This window comes from Symphalangus syndactylus, chromosome 7 (genome assembly GCF_028878055.3).
Source record: "Symphalangus syndactylus isolate Jambi chromosome 7, NHGRI_mSymSyn1-v2.1_pri, whole genome shotgun sequence".
Classification (NCBI taxonomy): Eukaryota; Metazoa; Chordata; class Mammalia; order Primates; family Hylobatidae; genus Symphalangus; species Symphalangus syndactylus.
Genome location: NC_072429.2, coordinates 47,135,256 through 47,155,010, shown reverse-complemented (window position 1 = coordinate 47,155,010; position 19,755 = coordinate 47,135,256). Strand labels below are relative to the sequence as shown.

The following is a 19,755-nucleotide window of genomic DNA, read 5'->3' as shown; positions in this document are numbered from 1 at the left end:
CCTGCAGACCCTGAGCTGAAGTCCTAAGAGGAGACAAGACTGGACAGGGAAGAGGAGGGAGAGGAAGGGAGGACTCGGCTTGGGAGAGATGAAGAGAAGCTACATAACACCGAGATTGGGGAGGGGGTGGGGAGGAAGGCCACAGTTAGGGAGGCAGAGAAGGAGAGGAGTTGGGGGGCCTGGACAGATAATGTGAGGACCTAGAGGGTTTGGGGTATGTGAAAACTGGGCAGAGAGAAGGGAGGAGGAAGCTTCTTGGTTTCTGTCTCTTGGCTGTTGAAGAAGACTGTGGGGAGCTGCTCAGAGGTGGAGCTCTCTCAGGTCTGCCTCTGCCCAGGTGTTGTATCTGAGGCTGGGCTGGTTGGGAGGATTTGCACTTGGTCAGTCAATGGTAGCTCTCAGGATTCAACTCTCAACCCACAGGCTCATGTTAGCCTGTGGGCTCCATGAGCCTGTGGGTTGAAGCAGTGTGAGTCCAGTGCCCTCCGAAGTTGGAGGAAGGTGGCCCAGTGGTCAGTCTGGCTGTGAACTCTCTTGACCAAGACAGGTTAGTCCTTTGTGGTTCCTGATAACTGAGGGTTCACCCCGTAGGGAAGTCAGTTGGGCATAGAGTCACCAGCTGTAAACATGATTTGAAATTTGACAGCAGACTTTGTGGATTTCATTAGTGTTAAGGGGTCTTCAACCAGCATGCAGATGTATGCAAATGCTAAGCAAATGAGGATGCCAGTTGGCTGGGGGGTTGGGGAGAGAAGCAAGCTGGGAGATGTCTAGGAATGACCTTTGTGGAGCGAGCCCCAAGGGCCCATGAGAATCCCAGCAGAGCACATGCAGGATAAGATGCAAATGTGCACGCAGCCCTGGGACTTCTGCCTGCCTGACCATGAGAACATGAGCCCAAGGCAAGGGCTGGTTCCCTGGTGGCCACACTGAGAGAAGGAAAGCAGGTGGGGGCTGGTTATCACTCCAAATGGGCATTACCTGAAAGGGATGGGCATCTTTAAAGGGGACGTAGGTTCTTGGCCCTTGCCCTACACTTGTGTGCCCTGAGATGGAAAGATAGGAGTGAGCCTGGCCTTGGGTGAGGGTTTTGGGAGGGCAGGACAGTAGGGACCTCAGCTGCCTTGGAAAAGGGAGGGGGTGCCCTCTCTGGCCCCCCTCCTGGCCCCACGGGAGTCTTTCATTTGCCTCTACCCTCTAGCTGGGCTTCTGAAGCCCCTGCCTCAGAACTTGCTCTGACAGCTGCCAAGGATGCATATCCACTGGGTGCCGGCTGAATGGCCTGTACTGTGTGCTGCTGTCCTGGGCATGGCACCCCTGGGGGTAGCCAGCTTGGTTCCTTGCAGCCCCCAGAAGGTTTTGGGAGGCAGCAGCCCTCCCTTGAGCACTGAACACATGCCATCTCCTTTAGTCCTCACAGGTGCCTTGAGAGGACAAATGCTGTTGGCACCTCCCATTTACGGAGGAGGACGCCGAGCTCAGAGAGGTAGGCAGTTTTCCTGAAGTCACACATCTCGTGGGTAGCAGAGCTTTGATTTGGAGCCAGGTCTTTCTGAGCACACAGGTAGGGGCACTGACCCACTCTCCCGGACTGTCCCAGTCTGAGGCCCTTGCAGCACAAGGCGGTCCAAGCTGGGAAGACCAAGTGGGTTAAGAGGGTTTAGGGTCACTTTGGGATGTGGAATCCGGGAAGTTCCTGAGGCTCCTGGGTGAGTGTCCCTTCCAAATTATCCTGGGCATCTCCTTGGGCAGTTGAGATGTAGAGGAGGCTGGCCTGGGCTTAGGGAGGGGGCCTGGAGCTCTTGGAGGTAGGAAGATCCTTAACTCCAGGCCCCTTGGTTGGCAGAGGCTACAAGGGAGCATGGTGAGGGAGGCCCAACTGAGGGCTTCCTGGCAGCACCCTACTGCCCATGTTGCCGGTGGCCTAGCAGGTCCTGTGGAGCCCTGGAGCACTCCAGGCCTGGCCATCCTAGGCCCCATGGCGGTGTGGGCATAGCTGTTCAGGGTCTGTTTTGACACTCCCTACATGCCACATGTTTGCATTGATCATCTCTTTTAAGTGTCTGTGTGTGTCTTGTGTGTTCATGTGTGTTCACATGTGTTTGTGTGTCTGAAGATCCTAGCCCATGTGCTAAAATCTGGGTGATCTAGGGAATTTTGGGTAGGGATTTTGGGGAAGAGTAGTGAGCCAGTGGGGGTGTTCAGGGTGGGTTTCCATGGGGCAGAGAATAGGTCCAAGAAAGATTTCTTTGCCAAGTAACCCTCATGGAACTCTCTCCAAGTATCCAATGTTGGATGGCAGGTCCTCGGAGATGGTCCAGGTTAGGGTATGGAATCAAGGGTGGACGGGGGGCTTTGAGCCTTTCCAGATATACTCTAAATGTTGCACACATTTGTGAGATTTCTGGGGCGGGATCTTCCATCAAGTGCACAAAGAGGTCCAGGACTTGGAACTGGTTAAGTATCGATGGTGCACATGGGGACATGAGGCCAGAGAGGGGTTTTTTTGTGCCCAACTTCCCCTAGCCCACTGGAAGCAAAATGTGAGGGTCCTGGTGCTCCTAGATTTGCTTCCCTGGGTCAGCTGTGGTCTCAGCCTTGCCACTACACTGACATTCCAGAACAATTTTCTCTGATTCCAGTCCCTTCTGCATACTCAGGATGGTTTTGACCCTGGATGCCCAATGATGTAGATCTCGCTGCCCTTAACCTTGCCCCTAGGCCTGCTGGTGCCTTGTCCACCTTACCAGGCAAATTAGGGGGATTGCCTCATGAGCGGCTGCCCAGTTCCCTCTGTGTGCGTGTGTGCGTGTGTGTGTGTCTGTGTGCTTGTGTGTGCGTGCATGTTCGTGTGCATGTGTGTGAACGTGTGTGTGCATGTGTGTGTGCGTGCCTGTGTGTGTCTGTATGTGTGCGTGTGTGCATGTGTGTGTCTCTGAGGTGCGTGAGTGTGTGTGCATATGTGTGCGTATGTGTGCACGTGTGTGCGCGCGCGTGTGTGTCTGGGCATGTGTGCATGTGTGCATGTGCCTACCCATGCCTGTATTGTATGTCTGCTTTCAGGTCCTGCACCCATGCACTTGCCCCTGTGTCTTATAGAGCGTGCTGGCCCCTGGAGCCCTCCCTGGTGGGCCCCCACCTCCAGCCCTGTCCTTGGGTTTCCCACAGTCCCTGGCTTGGATCCCACCATAAAAGCGACCGTAAGATTATTTCTTTGACAATCTAGCATTCCATCAGAATCTCAGCCTTGCTGCTTTCCAGCTTTGTGACTCTAAGCAGTTCCTCAATCTCTCATAGCCTCTGCCACAAATAGGCATGATGATAATCCCTGTCATTCATCTAACAAATACTTTTAAAGGCCTACTGTGTGCCAAGCATTGCACTGGACTCTAGGGACACAGCCGTGTCCCATAGTCCCCACCCTCACTGAACTTACATCCTAGTACAGAGATGGGCAGGGGATCAGTAAACACATAAAAAAGGGAGCTTCAGTTCTGCTGAGTGCTATGGTGCTCCATCACTCCATGATGCAGTGCCAGGGGTCAGAGAGGGCCTCTCTCAGGAGGCAGTGTTGGAGTTGAGCCCTGAGTGTCAGAAGAGGCTCTTTTAAAGATCTAGGGAAAGAGCATTCTAGGCCAAGGGTATAGCTGGTGCAAAGGCCCTGAGGTGGGAATGAACTCAGGGAGCGGAAAGAAGGCCACTGTGGCTGATGTGGGAGAGCATGGGGACACGGGGTAGAGGGCAGCAGAACCGGCTCCTGCAGGACCTTTTCAGGCCATGCTGGGGAGACTGGATTCCAATCTAAGGGAGATGGTCAGAGGATTATGAGGAGGGAGGGAGGTTTGTGTTTTTGCAACTCCCTCCAGCTGCCACAGGGAGAGTGGGGAGGGGGACAGAGTTGCTCAGGAGAGCTGAGACCCAGGAAGTGCTTGACTCTGCACTCAGCCCTGGCAGTTGGCTGAGCCAGGGTTCCACTATCATTATGGGACCTACCTCAGCTGGTGCTGAAAAGAGGCTGCCGAGCTCAAGGTCATTCCAAGGGCTGAGGCTAGTGGGAGACCCTGCCTGGAGAGGGGCTTGGATCAGGCCAAGAGAGGCTGCGGGGGATCTTGGCCAATGCCAGCCTGTCATTTGCAGGCGTCTCCTTGGGATGAGTGCCCAGTGGCCCAGCTGCACCCGCTCCCCTGCTCTCACCAGCAGGGCTGGAGGTGGGAAGGGCCACTGCTTTGGGCCAACTCTCTTGGTTGAGGGTTTGGGCCCTTGATCTCCTGGGAGAGTTTGGAGGGGGTCCTGGGAAACTGGGGGCTCATTCTGTGTCTCCAGCCCATCTAGCTGCAGAGGGAGGCCACTCCTGGGTTCTAGAGACAGCTACGCTGTGGGACCTCAGGCAAAGCCTTTCTGGGTTCTGTGCCTCAGCCTTCCTCATTTGTCAAATATGGCGGTAGAAAGAGTGGAGCACAGCTGCTTTTCATCCTTAACTTTGTAGGGAGTTTGCCCTTCCTTGGACCTTAGCTCTCTCAGCGTTCATGACTTTAAGTTTCCCACTGGCCCTGGGGGAGAACAGAGGTGATGCTCCCACTCTGTAGATGGGCTCACAAAGGCAAGAGGGAGCAATGATGAGTCCCAGGACACATAGCAGTTCAGAGTGAGCATGTGGGGCATCGTTTTACACCTCTACCCTAAAGCCTCCTCTTTATGCAGCCCTCGCTTGGGCTCAGCAAGAGAGGGGGTTCTGGCTCAGCTACTTCTGGGCTCAGCTGGTCTGCAGCCCAGGCAGGGACTCTGGGCCCCCCGCCCAGAGTAGAACTCAATGCTGCCCCTTGTCTGCCCACCCCCAGAAACAAAGGAGGTGGCCCGGTGCCTGGTGTTGGCAGGACCTCCATCCCACTCCCAGCTAAAGGAGGACATAGCAGGGCAGGTAGGGCTGGAACTAGCCTGAGGCAGCTGCTGGAAGTTGGGGGTGGGGTGGAGGGGTCTCCCAAGAGGTCCTCAATCTGTCCACAATTCTAGCTTTGGTGCTGGTGTAGGCTGAGCATCAAGTGAAGCTGCTGATACTCTTAAACCTCAGGTTTCACGGAGGCTTAGGCAGAGCCCTGACTCAAGGTGGTGGGCTCAGCCTCTAGGTATGTGTAGGGGAGCTTGAGTCATCCTGGTGAAATTGGGTTGAAACCCTGTGCCCCAGAGCCAATGCTCATCCAGGCCCCTGGGCTAGAAAGCAGGTCAGAGGACTGGAACTCAGGCAGCAGGCCAAAAGCCCCCACTTCTTTTTTGTTTCTAAATGCCCTCGCTCCCCCCGCTCAGGAGTCTCAGTTGAGAAAGTGGCTTCTTGTTTTTCCTCCTCTGAGTATACAACCAGAGGGAACCGATTGAAATAGCAACTACAGCAGCAGGGATTTAGGGCAGACCAGAAAGAATTTCTCACTCAGTGCTCAACTTCTAGAGGTCCCCGATGTCCTAGCATCAGGGCCCAGATATTTTAGAGCCTGGCTCTTCAGATGTTTAAGTCTGTGGGCTTTTTTTTTAAAGTAAAAATCTCCTTTATGCAGTCATCAAAATTCTAGGAGGTGAGGGTCAGTGTAAATGGGCGGGGTCCCAGGTCTGCTGTTCTACCCTCCTCTTTTCCACTCCATATTTGAAAACCCAGGTTAAATAATCTTAACTGGACTGTGGTGGTTGAGCTTCCCTCAAGGGCCCAGAATTCCTGAGAAGTGGACGCACCCCCCTCCCCAGGCTCTTGTTCTCTCAGTGGGACTTCTCTTCTGGAGCCTACCCCAGGGTTCCTACACTTGCCTCGTTATAAGAATCACAGAGGAGCATACCCCTTCCCTGTAGTTTCTGGTTCAGGAGGTCTGGGGTAGGGCCTGGTAATCTGCATTGTACCAAGTCCCTCAGGTGGTGTTTATGACCAGGCAAGTATAGGAAGTTTGAGCCTCACTTATATCCCTGTTGTTGCCCCTGCAGCTCATTCTGCTGTAGCCCAGAAGGCCGGCCAGTCCCCCTCCTGCAGCCTCTCTTGAACCCCCAGCATCCCTCTCCAGAGCAGAGTGGTAGCCAAGGCCTAACATGGGGAGGAAGGAAGTGGCCCAGCCAGAACTGGGAGAAATGGCCCAGATTCCTGCTTCTCTCCAGGGCATTTGGAGGGGCTGATCTGTGTCCCCACTGGCAGAGGCCACTTGGGGAGGGGGTTAGCCTAGCCTAGGTGGGGCCAGGGGCAGACAGGGGAGGAGGGGAGAGCCAGAACACAGCCTGTTACACATTACATCTGCCCTCTACATCTGGGATTAGGTTGGGCAGGAAGCCTCTGGGAAATGTGGGCTGGTCCCAACCCATTTGAAACAGTGGCGGTGAAGATGACGGGTAAATGGGTCTCCTCATTTTACAGAAGAGAAACAGACCCAGAGGGGACTAGGGCTGGCCTGGGCAGGCCAGTGAGGAGGCCTGACCTGGACTCACACGAGGTCATGCAGGGAGTTGGGCAGAGCAGAGCCTGACTCCCCTTCCAGTGCTCTCCCCAGAGTGCCCCTTGGCGGCCTCCTCATGAGTCCCTCCTCACAGCTGGGTGAGCTCTGATGGGGGCCCAGGAGTGGAGGGGAACCCCAGGCATCCTCCTTCCTCCCAGACAGTTGGGGCTCTGGGCGCTGTGTGTGGTGGAGGCAGCCTGGGCTCTCTGAGAGGCTCCCGGGTGGCACCGCCCACCCAGCACCCTGGACAGCGCCCCACGCTGGGCTATCCCTGTCTGTCTCCAGGCTTCACTTTGGCTTCTGGGGTGGGCCCTGCTCCAATTAGGCTGTGTCTGTTGACTTCCTTGCCTCCTCTCTTAACTCCACCTTGAAGATAGCCTCCCAGCCTAGTTCTCTCCATTAACCACAAAGGTAAGGTTCGCTCATCTTTGGCTCCTGGAGCCAGGGTAAGAACACGGGAAGAGACTAGGGGACCGGCTGCTGTCAGCCTGTGGTTTGTCACCATCACTCACCAGCGGGAATGGGAGGGGGCCCTGCTGGACCCTTCTCCACTTCCTCCCCACCTGGATCTTCCTCAGAGGGCTTTGGTGAACTCTGGCAGGCACAGCAGAGACACAAGAGGTAACAGGAAGGGCAGGTACTGGGGCATAGTCGGCTGGCCAGGGTCAAGGGTGAGGTGAGGTGGCTGCTTGGGCAGGCAGTGAGGGCACCGTGGCCCGAACCCACACTCCAGCCAGAAGGGCCCCGAGAAGATCATCTTGGCCATCTCCCACTCTCAGGCAGGCTGCTCTGCCACTGGTTCTGCTGGACTTTAGGCGCCCCCCAGCCCCAGCCCTGTCTGACCAGTTCTTCCTCTCTCCACCCACTGCCAGGTCTAGAGGAGTCCCAGGAGCAGCCAGGACAGGCGGAAGCAGTGGCTGCCATGGAGGAGGACAAGCTCTTATCTGCAGTGCCTGAGGAAGGCGATGCCACCCGTGACCCCAGCCCAGAGCCTGAAGAGGAGCCAGGGGTCCGGAATGGGATGGCCAGTGAGGGCCTGAACAGCAGCCTCTGCAGCCCAGGGCAAGAGCGAAGGGGCACCCCAGCGGACACTGAGGAACCCACGAAGGACCCAGATGTGGCCTTCCATGGCCTCAGCCTTGGCCTCTCTCTCACCAATGGCCTAGCCCTGGGGCGAGACTTGAACATTCTGGAAGATTCAACAGAGTCCAGGCCCTGGAGGGCTGGCATGCTGGCGGAGGGGGACGATGCTTCCAGGAGCCTCTGCCCAGATGCTGAGGACCCTCAGCTGGGGTGAGTGGATGTCTTGGGATGGGAGCTCACCACATTTGGCTGCTCTGTTGTTGTGTGGCCTGGGCTTAGCCACTTAGTTCCTCTGGTTCTTGTTTTTCTCACACATAAAATGGGGATTTCATATCCCTCTTTTGCCCAGATTCTGGGTGTTTTGAAAGGACAGAGTCATGATGGAGAATTCAAAGGCCAGCAGATTGTGGGGCTGAAAGTTGTGCCATCGTGAGCTGCTTCTGTGTGGGTTGCAGGGGGCGGGGGGTGCTGCCCTCCCTCCATCCCAGGCTGGGCATTCGATTTCCAAGTCCTTTTAAAATGCCCCATGTGAAAATTCATCTGGTTCATTCCTCTGCTTCCTGGAAATGAGACTCTCCGAAATCCTTCAACTGACTCCAGGAAAGCAGGCTTTAGGCTTTAATCCCTCTCAGCTACTCTCACCTGCAGTAATCGTCAGGAAGTTCTACCAGGGATCTCACTTCAGTCCTGCTTACTGGAGTTACAGCCCAATTTCTATTGTCCTCAGCAGGCAATGGAGAGACCTGGGGTTTTGGGGGTGTGTTGGACAAGCAGGGCAGAGAAGGGACAGAGAAATATCTAGAAGGCACCAGGGTGGACTGAGAAAAGAAAGCATTTAGAAGTCTTAGCGTGCATAGCTGCAGGCTCTGGCCTGAAAGGGCAGTGTATGGGTAGTGTGTGAGTGTGCGTGGGGGCATGAGTGTGTGCCTGCCCTGCACGTCATGTGTGGACAGGGATGTGTGAACATGTTGGTATACATGTTGGTATACATGGGGTTGGTGGCTGTGGGTAGGGGGTGTTGGTGCCCCTGGCCTGGGCATTTGTGGCTACACATTTGGGCACATGTATGTGTTATGTAAGGATAAGTGTCTCTAGGTCTCCGTGGGCAGGAGTGTGAGTATGTGGGGTTAGGTGTCTGTGACACTGGGTGTGCCATGGCCATAAGAGTGTTTCCATCCAGGCAGGGCCTAGGGCAGCCCCATAGCTGGCAGTAGGGCAGGGGCAGGGGACTGGGGCTTCTTAGAGCACACTGTATTGAGGTGGCATCTTTACTTGGGATGGCGAGGCTGGGGGCAGTTGGAGGCTTGGAGATTGGACTGATGGTCTTCAAGCTCCCATCAGGGCCACCCCTCAGGCTTGCTCAGTTGCGTGATGGGGTGGGAGATGGGGGGTCCATTTGTGGCTGTGACCCTGGGCTAAGAGCTCCCTGCAGGCAGGGCTCTGTCTTGTTTGGATGTCTCTAGTGCCCAGCACAGGCCTGGCAGAGGTGTCTTTACTTGTCTGACTTTGGATATTTGCCCTGGTGGCCAGGGCAATGAAGCTTCTTTCCTCTCCTTTCCTTCCAGAGGTCAGTAGAGGAAACTTCCACCCCAGCCCCTGCCAGGCATTCTGTGCCTTTTAGATTTCTGTCCCCCTCCCCACTTTGTTCCTTGGCAAGAGAGAGCCTAATGAGGCTGCAGTCTCAGGTCCTGCTGGGGCTGGAGTGGGAGTGCCTTCTCCAGGAAGCACACTGGGACAGAATCTTAGGCACTGGGGGGCCAAGGAGATGTTCGAAGGGAAGGGGCACTTCCCAGTCCTCCAAATACAACTCAGTCTCTGCTAGGCAGCAGGGGCTGGGGGAAAGTAGGGCGGGGCCAGAGCCTCAGGGGTGGCTGATGCAGAGGGAGGGGAGTGCTTTGCACATCATGGGCCTCAGTTGATCTGAAATGGGCCGGGCTCAGCCTGCTGTGTTCTTTCCTTGTGTCTCTTCCTGTTGTTGGCTCTATCTTCCATCTCTATCCTTGTCTGTCTAGTTCTTTTTTTTTTTTGAGACGGAGTCTCACTCTGTTGCCCAGGCTGGAGTGCTGTGGTGCAATCTCAGCTCACTGCAAGCTCCACCTCCCGGGTTTACGCTATTCTTCTTCCTCAGCCTCCCAAGTAGCTGGGACTACAGGTGCCCGCCACTATGCCTGGCTAATTTTTGTATTTTTAGTAGAGACAGGGTTTCATTATGTTAGCCAGGATGGTCTAGATCTCCTGACTTCGTGATCCACCTGTCTTGGCCTCCCAAAGTGCTGGGATTACAGGTGTGAGCCACCGCGCCAGGCCGTCTGTCTAGTCTTTCTTTATCTCTCTCACTTTCTGTCTCTGTTGTCCTCTTGTATCCCTTTCCTCTGTCTCTTTCTTGTCCCCCTCTTGTGGTCTTACTCTCTCAGTCTCTCTCTCCTTCCTTCCCTGTGTACCTGCTCATGTCCCTGGTGGATAGGAATCTTCCCAGGCTCCTCAGGTCACCTATGTGCGATGCTCTCTTCCAGGTGCTGGAGATGAACAAAACATACAAACCCCTTGCTCTCATGGAGCTTACGGTCTAGTGGGGAGACCGATGATAAATATTAAAACAATAAATACTTATATAGTATGTTGGAAGGAGATAAGTGTTTTGGGGAAGAAAACGTAGGAAAAAAGGGGCTAGGGTGTTTGGAGGCAGGTTATGGTTTAGATCCAGAGGTCCGGGCAGTGGTCACTGAAAAGGGATGTGGAAGGAGGGCTTTAGCTGGGGAAGAACACTTAGGGGAGAGGGAACACAGTGCAAAGACCTCTTTTGGGGGACAGCACAGGGTCCTGCAAGGGCTTGGGAAGTGTGGGTGGGGCCATGGGGCTGACAAGCATATGTTCATTCACCCAGCACATCATTCAGCCAGATGTTCCGAGCACCTACTATGTGCGGGGTGCTCCCTGGCTTTGCAAAGCTTTTGTTCTGGGGCTGGGGAACACAGTAAACAGGGGAACAGACAGAATCTTACATGCTGGGAAGGTCTGAGGAGTAAACGAACAGATCCCGGAGCAGGAGGCCAGTGTGCCGTGGGCCTGCCTCCCCTGCTGTCTCTGAGGAGGAGGCAATGAGGCCAGACCTGACAGCTAGGATGTGTTTGGCGGAGCTAAGAACCTACCAGGTTGTGGGAAGAGCAAAATTGTGACCCAGTGTGACACTGGTTGTGATAAGAAGATGTTCACACTGCTTTGGGAGCCTGGAGGAAGCAGCCCTCTAGGACAGGCTGGGGGACGAGGCCTTACATTCATTCATTTAGACACATATCTGATGCCCACTAGGTCTCCGTGGGCAGGAGTATGATTATGTGGGGTTAGGTGTCTATGGCAATGGGTGTGCCATGGCCATAAGAGTGTTTCCATTCAGGCAGGGCCTAGGGAAGCCCCGTAGCTGGCAGCAGGGCAGGGGCAGGGGACTGGGGCCTCTTAGAGCACACCATATTGAGGTGGCATCTTTACTTGAGATGGCGAGGCTGGGGGCCCTGGCCCCAGGTCTGCTCTTTTCCCTACAGTATTCCCAGTACCCAGCCCGGTGTCTGGCACCTTGTGCTCAGTTAGTATTGGCTGAAGGGATAAGTGAATAGGATGGGGGGGTGGTGTGCCCCCAGGGGGCTCCCAGACACAGATGAGTGCAGTCACCAGCACCTGTATGGGGGACACCTTGGCAAAATGGTGACTGGCTCCTTGCATCCCACAGGTTGGATGGTCCCGGGGAGCCAGATGTGCGGGATGGCTTCAGCGCCACGTTTGAGAAGATTCTGGAGTCAGAGCTGCTGCAGGGCACCCAGTACAGCAGCCTTGACTCCCTAGACGGGCTGAGCCTCACGGATGAGAGCGACAGCTGCGTCAGCTTCGAGGCCCCCCTCACACCCCTCATCCAGCAGCGGGCCCGTGACAGCCCCGAGCCAGGGGCTGGGTTGGGCATTGGGGATATAGCATTTGAGGGGGACATGGGGGCAGCTGGTGGTGATGGGGAGCTGGGCAGCCCCCTGCGGCGCTCCATCTCCAGCAGCCGCTCCGAGAATGTCCTGAGCCGCCTGTCTCTCATGGCCATGCCCAATGGATTCCATGAAGATGGCCCCCAGGGCCCAGGGGGGGACGAGGATGATGATGATGAGGACACGGACAAGTTGCTGAACTCAGCCAGGTGAGGCAGGGCCCAGGCTGGGAGCTGGGAGAACCACTGAGTAGATGGGGAAACTGAGACCCAGAAGGGGCAAAGCAGGTTAGGGTGACTCTCAGTGTCCAGAGTCAGCATGCCCTCTTCAAGGTCACCTGGTCCACCCTCTGCATCCAGACTTCCCACCCTGTGTCCTGAGGTTTCATTCTGCTCTTCCAGGCCTTCTCAGCCCCGGTAGAAGTGGGCGGAGTCAGGGAACTATGCTGTGAGTTCACTTGGGAGGTTCTTCTGAAAGTCTGATTTCATTCCTTCCTGCTGCAGTGGAGCTTCTTTCCCTGTTCTGGCCCCTACATGGTTTGCAGTGGCCTGGGGAAACCTCCCAGCCTCCTCTGGGGCCTTTGACCCTGGGCCTCTGACGCTACTCCTCCACCCACCTTCCATCTGCAGTGACCCCAGCCTGAAGGACGGCCTGTCAGACTCAGACTCTGAGCTCAGCAGCTCAGAGGGGTTGGAGCCTGGTAGTGCAGACCCACTGGCCAATGGGTGCCAGGGGGTCAGTGAAGCTGCTCGTCGGCTGGCACGCCGTCTCTACCACCTCGAGGGCTTCCAGCGCTGTGATGTGGCCCGGCAGCTGGGCAAGAAGTGAGTGTGAGCTCCCCCGCCCCCAACCCCGGGCAAATCTCGTGTCTTCCTCAGCCTGAAGGGGGTGTGGGTGACCTTCTTCAGGGGTGCCAGGTGCTGGGGGGGCGCTCCCAACAGTTCCCCAAGGACACCTCCTCCCGCCACTGTCCTCATTCCTGGCCTCGCCCTAAATCTGTTTCCTTTCTGGGCTGCTTGGGTGAGGCTGATGCTCTCAGGGAGGGGTGGTGGCGGGCAGCCCCTCAGGGCTGGGGGTGCGGGATGTGGGATGTGGTTTATGGGGCCACGATGGATGTGAGGACAGAGAAGCCAGCAGGAGCTGGGCCCAGCTAATGGGGCCAGGGAGAGAGGAGAACCCGGGCCTCGGGGGACACCTCTAGGACCCAGAGCTCAGGAAAGGGCTCCTGGCCTTCCTTCATTAAGCCCTACTGTCTACTGGGACCAGCTGAAGGGGCTGAAGCCCCCAAAGCGCACCCCCTGGCCTTCAGATCGGGTGCAAAGGGAACTGGCTAGATGAGGGCCCCAAAGGGGACCAGGGGACAGGCGGGATTGCAGGACCGAGGAAGTCTGCCGGCACATCCTGCACACATCTGACCACCAGTGTGACCACCCACCACCTGCCCCTGGTCCTTTCATCCGGATTGCCTCCCAACGTCCACATTAAGGCTCTGAGCTGTGCAGGAGCAGGCCTGGCCCTGCAGCACTGCTCACAGGGCTGGGAGACAGTCCAGACCCTTGCCCATGAGTGGGAGGTGACATGCAGGCTTTAGGCCTCAGGATGCCCTGAGGGCGGCTCAGGTCTTGGATCCTCCTCTTCTCCCTCCCTCCACTTCTCCCTCCACCCTCCGCAGTCTCCACGCTGCTCCTGCACCAGGTCCCCGACAACCGCACCAGCCCAGAAATCACAACTCAGATGCCCTCACCTCTTCTGCTGGGCTGGACCCCCGAACCTAACACCATCCATTCAGGAGCCTTCTTTGTGGCCTGCCCCTGCCCTCTCCCATCTTTTCAACCACTCCTTCCAGCAGCTAATTGTGCTCAAGTCTCTCCCATCTGAAAAACAAAAATTGTTTCTCAACCCCACTTCCTCTTCTAGCCAAAATTCTTGGATTTTCTGCCCAGGGTGGCCTCTATCCCCTTTCTTTCTCCACACTCAGCCCCTCCACACTGGTTTCCTCTCCCCACACCAACTTCAGAAACCTCTTGTGTCAAGGTCACTGGTGGCCTTGTGTCTTTGAATCTGGTGGTTGCTCCCCAGGCCTCACCTTAGCCCCTCAGCAGCTTCCACGAGACTGGCCATTTCTTTCTTTTACTTTAATTAAACTTTTTATTATGAAAATTTCAGGCCAGGCACAGTGGCTCATGCCTGTAATCCCAGCACTTTCGGAGGCTGAGGCGGGCAGATCACCTGAGGTTAGGAGTTCGAGACCAGCCTGGCCAACATGGGGAAAACCTGTCTCTAATAAAAATACAAAAATTAGCCGGGCGCTGTGGCGGGTGCCTGTAATCCCAGCTACTTGGGAGGCTGAGGCAAGAGAATCGCTTGATCCTGGGAGGCGGAGGTTGCAGTGAGCTGAGACCATGCCACTGCACTCCAGCCTGGGCAACAGAGCAAGACTCCGTATATTAAAAAAAAGAAAAGAAAATTTCAAACAAACATGAAAGCAGAGAAAAAAAAAATCAAACCTCTATATACCCATTACTGAGTTTCAAAGTTACTACTTTCTTCATTCTCATTTCATCTATGACCCACAGCCTTTTTTTCATGTGCTGGAAGATTGTAACGCATATTTCAGACACTCTATCATTTGATTTATAAATACTTCAGTTTGTATCTCCAACTGATAAGGATCTTTTTTTACATAATCATGATTCTATTATAATTTCTAACAAAATGAACAAAAAGTTCTTAATCTCTCCAACATTCAGTCTGTGTTTAATTTTCTCTGATTGTGTCAAAAATGTTGGTTTATTGAAATCAAGAATCAAACAGGGTCCACACATTGCACTTGGCCGATTGGTCTGTTAAGTCTCTTTTAACCAACAACAGTTCGGCAATTCAGCAGTCCTCCTCCCTTCTTAAGTGCCGTGTATTTGTTGAAGAAACCAAGCCATTTGTCCTAAAGAATGTTCCACGGTTTGGATGTGGTATCCTGATGGTGTTATTTAACATGTTTCTGTATTTCCCATGGGTCCTGCAAATGGGCAGCGAGCTCCAGGCTTAATTAGAATCAGGTGGAAATTTGTTCTAGTTTTTGACAAGAATTCCTCATGCCAGTCTTCTTGAAATACTGTCTTCGTTGGCCTGCAGGACAACACACCCCACCTCTGGCTGCTGCTTCTCAGCCTCCTTCGCTGGCTTGCTCCTGGGTTCCCACCCCGATTCGGGGCTCTGGGCGGGCCAGCCTGTCTATGCCCTCTCCTGTTGCATGGGCCCAGCCCCACCCTGAGCTGTTACTGACCAGCTGTGGATTGATGACTCTCACATGGATGCCTCGTCCTGAAGTCTGACATCTCCCTCAGGGGACCACCTTCTTGGTCATGCCCCATGTCCATTCCATCTCCGTGTCTTGTGGATTCTGCCCCCTAAATCTCTCTTTTCCCCATCCCTTCTATCTCTATCTGGACAACTACGGCAGTCCCCCTGTGGGTCTCCACTCAGCAGGTAGCGCGTTCCAAAATACAGACTGACCATCCCTGCTTTAACCCTTCTGAATCAAGTCCTGGTCCTTCCCCTGGTCCCGGCCTCATCACTTGCTGCCCCATTCCTGCTCTTTAGGTTCTGGCCACATGGCCCTGCTAGTAGCTTCTTGGACATGCCATGCAGTTTCCTCCCCGGGGACACTGCATCATCCCACCCCTACTCCCTTCTCCTGGTTAGCTCGTACTTCCCTGTGTTGACTGAGACATCACCGCCTCCAGGAAGCCTTCCTGACACCCCCAGACCAAGGTTGAATGTTATGGCCCAACTGGCCAGCAGCCTAGGGGTTGAGCAGGTCTGGGGGGTGGGTGGGTCCGGGTACCCTGGGCCCCACTCCCCAAGTAATGCCTGTGATTCTGTCATCCTTGGGCTGGACCCTGCTTCTAACAGACATCCCATACTCTCCTGGCAGCAACGAGTTTAGCAGGCTGGTGGCCGGGGAGTACCTCAGTTTCTTCGACTTCTCGGGCTTGACTCTGGACCGAGCACTCAGGTCAGTGGGGCTGGGACAGGCAGTGCCCACAAGTGGTACAGGCTGCACATCTGGATTCTCATGTCAGCTCTACCATAAACTTGCTGTACAACCTTGGGCAAGTCTTTTGACCCCCTGGTGAGGCTGTGGGGAAGGGGCCACAGGAGCTGCAGCGGCCCAGCAGTTAGGCGAGTGCCTGCTTTGTAGTAGCTGTTAGGATGTGAGGGTGGAAATGTAGTTGTGACTCTAGGAGAGGAAGGGAGGCTCAGGACTTGCCTGTATTGAGCACGTCCTGCCTGCCAGATGCTCTAGGTCTTTACTCACCTTGCTTACTGCATCCTCTGTACCTGGTAAGGTAGGCACTATCATTCCTATTTTTCACATGAAGAAACTATGGGCCAGAGAGATAAAGAGACTTCTCCACAGTCATCGAAGGAGGAGATGGTAAAATGGGATTTTATCTCAATTCCGTTGGTGTTTGGACCTAGGGAGTAGACCTCAGGAGGGCCAATTGCAGGTTCCCAGGAGCAGGAGGGTAGAATGGATGGGTGCAGTCCTGTAGTATCTAGCAGGCTCTGGTGGCAGGGGCCAGCTGGGCAGATACTGGCCAGGCCCTAGGAGAAATGGATGCATCTCAGAGCTAAGGGGTAGGGTGACTCATGCACGTTAGACCTTTTGACTGTGTTCCATGTGTCTCTTACACTTAAAAAAAATGTAATTTCTGGCCAGGCACAGTGGCTCATACCTGTAATCCCAGCACTTTGGGAGGCCGAGGCTGGAAGATTACCTGAGGCCAGGAGTTCCAGACCAGCCTGGGCAACATAGGGAGGCCCAGTCTCTACAAAAAAAGTAGAAAAATTAGCCAGGCATGGTGGTGCAGGCCTGTAGTCCCAGTTCCTCAGGAGGCTTAGGTTGGAGGATCACCTGAGCCTGGGGAGGTTGAGGCTACAGTGAGCCTTGACTGCACCACTGCACTCCAGCCTGGGTGACAGAGTGAAACCCTATCTCAAAGAAACAAACAAATAAACAAAAACCACATACAAAAAAAGTAATTCCCATTCTTTTTTCTCTGCTTCTGTTGGGATATTTTCGGTTGACCTGTTTTCACTTCACTTCACTTACCCTTTTCTGTTTCTAATATGTCATTAACCCATTTATGCCTGAGGTTGCAATTTTCTGAATTGCAAAATCAGACCTTGGCGATGACTTTGAGCAGTAGGATATAAATGACTCCCACATGCTTAGTGTTCCAATAATGGAACTGTAAGCATAAATGGGTTTTGAACTCATTTACTGAGTTTTGAATTTATGTTATATTTTCCATTTCTAGAATTTCCATTTTATTAAAAAATTTAAAAAATAGATTCTAATTATCTGGGTGAATTATCCATCTTTTCCATTATTTTCTCCACCTTTCCCTCTCTTTTTTTGAACATATTAGTTATAAAGCCCTTGCTGCTAACTCCAGTATCTGTCATCTGAATCATCTGTATCTGTTTCTATTGTCTCTTTTTTCTCTTGATTTTCCATCATGTATCCTGTCTCTTTGCATGCTTAGTAACTTAAAAAAAAGTGGATGCTGTATACTTTGTATAGAATTGTAGTGGTTCTAGATTATTCTATGTTCCTCCAGAGAGGGTTTACATTGTCCTTTGCTAGGCAGTTAGAAGGTGTATGGGGATGCAGTCCTAATCCAGTCAAGGTTGCAGTGAAGTTTGGTATGGCTCAGGGTTTGCTCTGATCATAGTACCCTCAGAGTTTTCTACTGGGAGCCTCGTGTGTTCAGTTGGGCAAACCCCCTTGTTGGCTCAGAAGCCTAGTTTTGTCTTCTCAGTGCAGCAACACTGCCCCCTCTTCAACAAAATATCCCTCTACTTCTCAGAGGTTTTCTGCTTAGCCTTTTAGCCTCCTGCCTTTTATATCTTTTATATCTCTGAAATTCAGCAACTATCTCAAAGGGAAAAGTGGCCATGTGTTTACAGTCCCTGAAGTCTCCAGCCTCTTGATGCCACCCAATGCCCTGCCTCTTGCCTGTGCCCACAATCAGCAATGCCTCCAGGGAAAAAGCAGCTGCAGAAGGTCAAACTACCTTCCCTCAGTTCTCTCCTCTCCAGAATCTTGGCCCTTTTGGTCTCTGTTGCCTCAGCAATTTTCCAATATCTTAAGAAAACCCATGGTTTTCATTGTTGTCAGTGGAAGTGTTGGTGTGCTGCAGGCTACTGTATCCTGAGCTGAGTTGTAAAGATTGCGCTAGAATGAGGAATATTGGTCTGGGAAGGTGTTCACTGGGGTCAGCTCATGATCAGAGGTGTGGGTGCTGGACTGAGTGCCTTGTATGCCAGCCCAATACTGAGGCTCAACTGTGCAGGCACTGGGGAGCCACAGAAGGTACTGGCTGTAAAGCAACATTCTGGAAGCAAGCACTGGCCCCAGTGTACTGGTGGCCTTTGATCTAGAGGCATGTAGGCTTCTGAAGAGGGTCAGGTGGGAGAGAACAAGCGTGAGGTTGGGCAGAGGGGAAAGGTCAGTGTGAGAGGCTCCACAGAGGAAAGAGTAAAAGGGCTGCTGGTGCCAAGATGTGGGGAGGGTGGACAGTGGTGAGGCTGTCCCTAGGGACAGCCCAAGAGTTTGGTGGTGGCGGCACTGGGTTGGGGCTTGGGGCAGAGGGTCCAGGGAAGGGGAGTTTGGGCTGGGGAGTAGGAGTTGGGATGGATGGCTCATAGGTAAGACAGGCTAAGGTTGGAATGGGGGAGGTTTTGAGAAAGTCCTGGAGGAATGTGAGAAGAGGGAGGGGCCAGGCTGGGGACAGATGGGAGAAGAGAACAGGGAGCAAGAGAGACAGGGAGAGGAGGACAGTGAGCTGTCAAACAGGGCAGTGCTATTATGCAGCAGTTGGTTGCTTGGGATTGGATTTCGAGAGTACTCTGCAGTTTTGGATGCCTTGAGGCGCCTCAGAGGGTAAGGGCTGGCCAAGTCATGGCTTGCAGGTCCCAGGGTGCCTTAGGAGGTGGCATGAGGGAGGGTAAAGCAAAGTGGGCATTGCAGCCATTCTGGGCCAAAACGAAATGAACTATAGCAAAAATTAGGAACAAACCACCTCCTGAACTCAAGACTGATGGAGACACCAATGGCCTCAGCCTGCAATCTCCCTTCCCAAGGGAATGACCTTTGTATTGGGCCTTGAGGGAGATTCAGAGCTGCCCAGCAGAGGAAGGAAGGGTGTCCCGGAGGCCAGGCCTGCTCTGAGGCACTGAATAGTGAAATGCCTGTTATGTCCAAGGTGTAGCAGGTGGGTATGAGGTTGGAGGCACAGGAAGGTAGTCTGGGCAGTGAACATAGCCATGACGTGAGGAGCCTGGGTGCTATTCTGAGGGTGCCAAGGAATCAGAGGTTGTTTTTTTCTTTTTTCTTGAGATGGAGTCTTACTCTGTCGCCCAGGCTGGAGTACAATGGTGCGACCTTGGCTCACCGCAACCTCTGCCTCCTGGGTTCAAGTGATTCTCTTGCCTCAACCTCCCGAGTAGCTTGGATTACAGGCGTGCGCCACCACTCCTGGCGAATTTTTGTATTTTTAGTAGAGACGGGGTTTCACCATGTTAGCCAGGCTGGTCTTGAACTCCTGACCTTGGGTGATCTGCCCACCTCGGCCTCCCAAAATGCTGGGATTATAGGCGTGAGCCACCGTGCCTGGCCCAGTGATGGATTTTAAGCAGCATAAGTCCTGCTTATGTGTGTATTTAGAAAGACAACTTGGTGTCAGCAGGGAGGAGGATTGGGTGCAGGGGTGACCCCGTTGTCCTGGGCACACGACGAAGGTGGTGGCAGCGGAGGAGGATTAAGGTTGAGGTTGAAGAACAAACCATCAGGACTTGGTGGCAACTCAAACCTGGGGTGGGGGAGGAGTTGGGGGGGCTGGGGTTGGACCTGGGGCTCAGCTGGTGGCACATGAAAGAGAGGGGATGACTGAGGAGGAGCATTCTGAAGGGCAGGCATGGACAGGGTCCGGCTGTAGGGGAAGGAGCAAGGAGGGGCATCCACCCTGAAGAAGAGCAGGTGCTGAGGTGCTCTTCTGTCTTTGTTCTTCACCATCTGTCCTCTGCCTAATTTCAGAAGGTCCCTGGAGGGCAATGAGGACTGAAACTCTAAAGCTTACCAGGCCCCCTGGCATCAGCACTCCAGAGTGGCCATCCTGGGGGCCAGGGCCTCCTGGGCGTGGAGAGAGCATCCAGACCCAGAGAGTGGGGCACTGGAG

General features: G+C 54.1%; 1 protein-coding gene across 1 annotated transcript in view; it reads left to right on the top strand.

The window, feature by feature from the left end:
• Positions 1 to 3,025: 3,025 nt before the first annotated feature.
• PSD2 (pleckstrin and Sec7 domain containing 2) overlaps positions 3,026 to 19,755 on the top strand; it is a 39,744-nt gene continuing 23,014 nt past the window's right edge. The window contains exons 1-5 of the mRNA XM_055286010.2: positions 3,026 to 3,200; positions 7,334 to 7,754; positions 11,269 to 11,718; positions 12,139 to 12,333; positions 15,444 to 15,524. Coding sequence (XP_055141985.2) covers positions 3,050 to 3,200; positions 7,334 to 7,754; positions 11,269 to 11,718; positions 12,139 to 12,333; positions 15,444 to 15,524 — 1,298 coding nt within the window. The 5' untranslated portion in view covers positions 3,026 to 3,049. The remainder of the gene's footprint in view (positions 3,201 to 7,333; positions 7,755 to 11,268; positions 11,719 to 12,138; positions 12,334 to 15,443; positions 15,525 to 19,755) is intronic.